This window comes from Paramisgurnus dabryanus, chromosome 22, assembly GCF_030506205.2.
Source record: "Paramisgurnus dabryanus chromosome 22, PD_genome_1.1, whole genome shotgun sequence".
NCBI lineage: Eukaryota > Metazoa > Chordata > Actinopteri > Cypriniformes > Cobitidae > Paramisgurnus > Paramisgurnus dabryanus.
This window is the reverse complement of record NC_133358.1, coordinates 22454204-22461958: the sequence shown is the minus strand read 5'-3', so window position 1 is coordinate 22461958 and position 7755 is coordinate 22454204. Positions and strand designations below refer to the sequence as shown.

General features: G+C 37.2%; 1 protein-coding gene across 1 annotated transcript; it reads right to left on the bottom strand.

The window, feature by feature from the left end:
* Positions 1 to 756: 756 nt before the first annotated feature.
* On the bottom strand, positions 757 to 3966 carry bhlhe22 (basic helix-loop-helix family, member e22). Its single transcript, XM_065259020.1, has one exon. It carries the CDS (start codon positions 2979 to 2981, stop codon positions 2184 to 2186), a length of 798 nt encoding a protein of 265 aa, XP_065115092.1. The 5' UTR covers positions 2982 to 3966; the 3' UTR covers positions 757 to 2183.
* Between the last annotated feature and the right edge of the window lie 3789 nt (positions 3967 to 7755).

Sequence of the window (7755 nt, the reverse complement as noted above, 5' to 3'; positions counted from 1 at the left end):
AATAAATTGGCGCTGTCCCTGGTGCTGAACAAAAGTGTGACACTGGGTGCGTGAAAACGCTTTGTAATTGTTTTAAGTGCTCGTTAAAAACATTTCTGTCCGTGTCACCCAATACATCTCACTTTTTGTTATAATGAATATTACTTGCATTGCTTTACATTATATTACCGGTTACATCGTTTCTTTTATTTTAATTCCATGACACGACAAATGAAAAACTTACTTTCAAAAACGCATCTAATCTACACGGATGTGAGAAAAATAACTTTTTTGTGTCCTCAAGACGTTGCATTAATCCGGTTACTTAAAAAAGAAAAAAGGAAATTATGGTAAAGTTAATTCGTATTTTTATTCATTTTAATTAATTCATTTTTTATTACTAAAATATTATACTTTATTATTTGCGTAATAATAATTGTTTTGTAAAATGTATTTCATTTTAAATAAATTTAATTTGTAATAATAAGTGTGCGTTTGTGTGTGTTGTAGTAGCCTATATTAGTATATTATTAGAATATATAATCTCGTGTGTGGAAAAAACAGAATCCCTAATTCATTATTGACTTATTGCAGCACTTTCTCTGAAATTTAAAAAAAAATTAACTTTGACTGCTTTGACGAAAAAAGCACGCAGACATCATGTTTTTAAGTTTCTATTGAGGGCATCTTCCTGTCCATATCTAATTCTCTATCATTGAGATGGACATGCGAGCAAGAACAATGCAAACTAATGACACTGATGTTGATGACTGTGATTAAAGACACCCAATTACAGCAGTGAACAGTGTCGTAATTATGTTCCTTAATCACATCCAGTAGGTTTAATTGCCTTAACGATGTGTTTAATTAAAAGGAATATAGGTATTACAGTTGACAGTTTTTTTACAATGTTGTTTTCATATTAACATTAATAAACACCGTCACGGTTTTTTTTTTTTAAATCATGATCGGAGCTTTATACTGTAACACAGACATTCACTTTTGGACATGACTGGCCTTTTTTCCAGAGCTTTGCTTCTTTCCATGTAAAACGAATAATTAAAATCATTATCCTTACACAATCCTTTAAATCACAATCCTTTATACTTTAAAAAGAGCAACATAATTTTTTTTTGCTTTTTTTTCTTTACATAGTCTGCGAATAATAAATAAATAAGATGCCAAAGTTAACACATTTCACGAATTAATTTTTTTTTTTCGTTTTCTAAAGTGACTTTCCTGCTATTCATTAATCGTAATCTTGTTCGAGCCAACAAAAACCTTGAATCACTTCACTATTGGCGTAAACATACAACCAGGCGACAATACTTTGGATCAAAATATTTTAATAAAGCTCTCCGATACATAAACACATACAAATGGCCCTCTCCGGTCACAAGTGAAACTAATATATCTACTGTACTGTACAATGCTTCCAGCCTTGACCTGACAACAAGCTAAAACCGTTCTAGCCAAACTGTATGTGTGTTTGTAAAAAACAAACGAAAGAAGACAAATCGGCGAGATTTACAGCAAAGATGGCAATGCATAATCAGACCCAGCATGCAGACCCACTTGATATCATCCAGTTAGAGAAATAAAAACCAAAACAACTTTTTGATTCCACCAAACTAACAATATATTACAATTTTAAATTACCAATCTCAACTAAGATTTCGAAATAACATATAGGCTATTTTCGAACAAAGTCTATAAAGTCCAATATTTTCCGTGACAATTCCAGATTCTGCTTTTAGAACACACGTCACACATTTACATAAAATAAACTCAAAATAAGAATACTTATTGCAGGATTAAAACCTTTAAAAGTTTGGCGTCGTAAATAAGGTAAAACATGGTTGCATGTTGTCAGGTTTGTAATACACGTCATTCTGAAGGGTCCACAATAATGCTGTTAATGAACTGTTCATTCTGCCCCCACTTGGGCTACTATCAGACATAGACTTTGTTTGGTTTATCTCACTCTCACCAGTACTTAAAGTATATGCTATACCGTATTTACACAATCAGTTTAGGAACAAATGTGTTTCTTTGAATGAAATCGTTTTTTTAGCATTCTTTTTATGTTGACCTCATTTCAAAAGCGGCAAACATACTGTACTGACAGTCAGTCTTTCCTCAACAGTCAGCGTTGGATTAAGTCAAAAGTTTCGCATGTGCTTCTACGAAAGTCGCCGAAGAGTTTAAGGCTTGTCAGTGCATTGCTTACAGAGGCTGGAGGTGACATTGTTGAAAAGGGCACATTTGTCTGGACAGGAGGATGCTGGAACTCCTGCGGGGAACGGGTAACCAGCCGGCGGATCGTATGCGCTCAGACCTGGCGTGAGAGTTGTGGTGGGGGGCAACGAGGCAGCAGACATTGCCTGGCCTTGGTTTAGATACGCAACCAACCTCCTCATCTCTTCCAGCGCCTGTGCCTGCATGAGAATGTAATTTTTGGCTAAAAGCAATGTGGCAATTTTGGAGAGTTTCCGTACCGATGGGCTGTGCGCGTAAGGTATCACACCCCGCAGTTCATCAAGCGCGTCGTTCAGATCGTGCATTCTCCGTCTCTCCCGGGCGTTGATGTTCAGTCTCAGAGTTTTCTGCTCTTTGTTTTTCTTACCTCCCTCAGACTTTCCCCCGGACAACGACATTCTCCCGTCCGTCAGGAGCATCATGTCGCAGCGTCCGTCACTGTCATCGTCCGGGCTCTGCTCACCTCCGCTGCTCTCCGCAGCCGAAGTTCTGTTTGCGCTCTCGCCGTATTTCACGCACAAAGATCCAGTCGGCAACCCCAGCGTTCCCGCTCTCCCGGCCGTCAGTCCTCCGGGCTGAACCGGGTCTAGGTCTGGCTGTTCAAAACAGCTGATTGGCGACTGGGTGTCCCTGGAAGCGAGCTCAATAGCCGTGGAAGGTCGAAACGAGTCCATCTTTTTGCCGGAGACCGCGCTGAGAGTTTTGTGAAAAATGTCGCCACCCAAGTTTATTCTCCTGTCCATAGTCTCCAAAAAGTCAGATTTGGTCAAACTTGACTTGGCCACTCTCCTCCACTCTCCTTGAGTTTCTGCTCTATGAGTTGATGTTGATGGCTGTTCCACTTGTCAAGTGAGGTGTAGAGACAGTGGCTCCTCCTAAAGTGCTCTACACTGCGTTTATCGTGTTGAGACACACTTTGTAGATCTCGACGGCGATCAGCATCAGCAACAGAAGGGGGAGTCTTTTACATCATTATCTCAAGTCGGGCTATTAATATGAAGAAGATTCGCCTATCGGGACTGAGCGCTCGCTACCCAATCAGGTTAACATTTTAATTAATGGGATTAAAACAGTAACAGACAATCCAGGCAGTAAGCACTCCACTCAGAGGAGGCTTTATAAAAGGATCGTCTCTTTTTATTCCTCTCTCCATCTGTGAGCACAAAGAGACTGATTTTTATCTCTTTTTTTATTTAAGATTTGGCTTGCATATAAATGTCCAGCCATCTTTTGTGCTATGCGTTATGGGTTTGAAAGCTCATTGTTCGTTTGCGTCCTGCTTTATGTAAGATTTCTTGTTGCATTGCTTTAAACCTCATGTATACATTATTGATGCTTGAGTACGCGGATATATTTTGATTGTAAATCTTGAACATTGTTCAGGATATTACACGAATCCACATGAACAATGTATTTATGTAAATACAACTGTAAATGAGGTCCACCAGGAGTGGGGTTTAACTTTATTTACCTGCATCGCTCGCACATGTGCGTCAGCTTCTGCATTTGTTTGTTCAGTTGATCTTCAGATGTTTGTGTTGCATGATAGGGACAGTCAAGGAAAATTCACGAACTTTTAAAACAATGCTGCCATGCAAAGATAAAAACTGCTTTTTATGAGCTCGAGTCGCCACCATGTGGTCATAATTGCAGCAAACAAACACCCACATTCTTCGTTGACATGCAAATATTGACAGACATTCATAAATTTAGGCCTACTTGCAGTTTTTTTTTTCTTTTTATGTTTTTTAAAAATCTAAAGTTTTTTTGTAATATCTCAGTGAAGCCTATGTCTGTTTCTAAACTCTTTGTGAGACGACTTGTGTGGGACTTTTGTAAAATTCATGCTAAAGTTTCATAATTATTATTATGAAACACTGATTTCACATTTATTTCAATGACCTCACTTTGTCAGTATTAAATAATTAGTATTAATGGTATATTTTCACAGAATGTTCTTTACATTATGTAGGATGATTTTATGTGTAAATCACAAGAGATTGTTAGATTGGGTCAGATATGAATGCTACCCAAATATATAAAATCACACAAGATTAAATTTTGTTAAGGTTAATTTTATAGACTTACCACAATATTCTGAATAATGTTCATTAAATGTTTTATAACATTTTTCATATTTAAAGAGTATATTACAGCTAACATTATGTATAGGTTCTGCATGTTGGAACGATAAGCGGTTTATAGTTGAGAGCTTTGAGCTATGTAACCCTGGCAGTAACAGGCAACAGAAAGCCTGAGGTATGCTCTTTATTATCGCCTATGGGAAAGAACACCTTCATGCCCTATCAAACCAAGATAATGAGACAAGATGAGTCTGGACAGTTAAACAGCAGCCACAAGACCAGGTACCCCTTTACACTGGATGCATATTTCTCTCTCTCTCTCTCACTCTCTCTCTGGCTCTTACTCTCTCTTTAGTCTGCAGTGTTTCCTTCAAATAGCCTGCAGTTCAGTTTTTTCTAGGCAGCATTTGTCTCACCATTTGGTTTTTTGCCTGTATACCTTCTTTCATATGGGTATTTTTTTTATTTACTTGGATTACAAAATACTTTTTATACATGAAGTATAAAAAAGTAAAAATTATTTAACTCTGTGTTTAAAACACCTCATATGCAATGGTATGGGCTACAGCAGACGTAGGCTAAATGTTTTGCAATAGCCGTTTTGTCCACATGATGTCAGAATGCACAAGGTGCTAAAGATGCTTTTTGCACACAAAATGTAGTTACAGCATCTACCAGCAGGGGCTATCTTTGAGAGGCTAACCAGCCGTCATTTGGAAACTGCACCATGCTCAGCGCTTTGCCCTGATGCTGGTATACATCAGCGGCGCCGCCATATTGGGCAGGTCAAGACGTGAAACAAGTAAACAGGAAGCCACGGGTTTTTTTTATTGAAAGCGCAATAACGTTTACAATTCATTGTCTCCATGAAACAGTAGCTATAGGCTTATAGACATAGGAAGTTATTCATTGTCATAAATTGTGAAAACTCAAACATTCGAGCACCAATTTGGTATTATTTGTCACGAGGCATTTTTAAAGTGATTGGCTATGTCATTAAGGGTCTAGGTATATACCTATGCTATAACTGTCGGTTGACAGGAGAACAGGGAAACGTTTGTCCGTTTAAAGTGCACCTATTTCATTTCTAAAAAAAGATATATAGGGGTGGTTTCCTGCAGAGGGATTAGCTTAAACCAGGACTAGGCCTTAGTTTAATTAGGAAATATAACTAGTTTATACAAAAACGCCTTACTAAAAACATAACTGTCGTGCATTTTGAAGCAAAACAAAGAAAATTGATGTATTTTAGGATATGTCAGTACAAGTTGTTTTCAGTTTGGACAGCTCTTACATTTATTTTAGTCAAATCCCTGTCCGGGAAACCGCCCCTTAGTGTATTTGGTATAATACAATTTGTTCACGTGGTTTATGGTTGAAACAATTTTCCACAAATCATAAATTTTTAGTTCCAGATTTTACTTTCTTCCTGAAATTTTGTACACAACTCATCGATTTGAAAAGCACTGTGTCCCTGATTGGCCAGCTAATATGTACGTTGTGATTGGCCTGAATACCTCTGACGTCAGCCGGAAATGTGATGCTCCTTACCATGTTTGAAAGATTCGCTCACAATGCAATGCTAACAGGAGTTAACTTACAGGCTGCGAGTCCAAGCGTGAGGAATTATGATAATGTCGGTCTTGTCTACATTACAATCCCCGGAAGCAAACTGTTGCCTACAATCTGTGTTTTTTTGTGGTCCAAGAAAAGAGATTTGCATTGGAGACATTAACTTGCGTCATCGTTTACTTTGGGGTATGTACCTTTTGCATATCGTTAACATGTACTAATACACACTCACACACCAAAGGAAATGTAACACCATAGGTGCCCTGTAATGTGCAGAAATTTTTCACCTCTTAAGTTTCTGTTTTCTGATTCCTTGTCTCTGTTCTTCCTTCTTAACTTGTTACCGTTGAGATCTAATAATGTATGTATTCATTATTTAGCAATGTCAAAAGGGGTTCACTCAAACTTTATATAATATAGTATAAATATGCTATGTTGTTTTAAGTTTAATGAAGTGGTTATTTTCGGCTGTTCCTGTAGATGGCGGAATTGATCTAAATATAGCCTACTCTTCTGACTGTCCTCGTGCGCCATGTAAACGTTCTTGTATTTTAACAAACAACGGTTGCATAGCAACACAATGTAAGCGAGACATGTTATTTTTTTATCAAACAGCTACAAGTTTTATCATTTCAAAGTGGTCACTTGATATCAATTGCATACTTCTGACACTAGAGAGCACCTCACCTCGCGCAATCTTGACCGCGTGTGCTGATCTGTGTATGATTAGAATAATGATGAGATGCATGATTTCCTTGCATTGAGAGATAAAGCTTATTTATTGCGTGCACTGTATCGTATAAAAGCTTTAACAGAGTGCAGTACAACAGACATGTATGCTTGTTTGTCGCGCCTTTGCCAAATGGTGCTCGTTCTTTGGAAAGTTACGTTTATTACGCTATTAATTGGGCTTGCTTGTAATGCGGATGCATAAATTCTGCCAACACCTTGAAATAATTTCCGATGTGTTACGTAACAGTGTTAAGGTGTCAGTATTATGATGCCGTTTTTCTGCGTCTCTACACTTTTTATTCTATGATTGTCATTTTATGCTTAAGGTACAAAAGATTTTATACAGGATATTTTGGTCCAGGGTCATGTCTCACCCACTTTTCAACTTTTGAGTCTACATTTTGAAAGCTGATTAGCTTATAGCAGTGATGATTCGAGCACTTACGAAATTTAACCATGGTTTTACTAAAAATAAAATTAACAAACTACTGTATTTAGTAGGCTAAATTAACCATGAAATTAACAATCAAAACTTCAATGCATTTTTACTCACAATTACAAATGATTAAGTCAAAACTAATAAAATTCCTATAGGGAAATGCTCATGCTTAGAAGTCACTAGCGTCAAAACCTGGAGTCTTGTGTTAAACTTTATGATTTGGTTCGTAATTGGATTTAGGCACTTTATAGTTGTAGCCGTTAGGGGTCGACATTTACATACTAATTGTGTGTATTGAAAAGTACGTGACAGTTAGCTCCTAAGCAGGTCATTCCTATTTTTTGTTACACAGAGCACAAAGCTTTTATTAAGGTTGAGAACATTGTGATGACTCTCAGGTTAAGTCTGGTAAAAGTGAAGATTATTTGCACGGTAAATGTCGTGACATTATGTTTGTGATGTAAAGACAGTATACATATAATATTAGGATTTAAAAAATTGCAATCTCTTGATGATGTTCAAATGAAAATCCCTTTACGCTTAAATAAGTAATAATGTAATTTGATTTAAGGTGTCCACACATACGCACCAAAATTTAATATCAATTGAAAATTGTTGAAATCAAAATGCAACGTATACACTTGCTCGTGGTATGTGACCAATGATCTGAAAGAGAAATTCAGCACCACG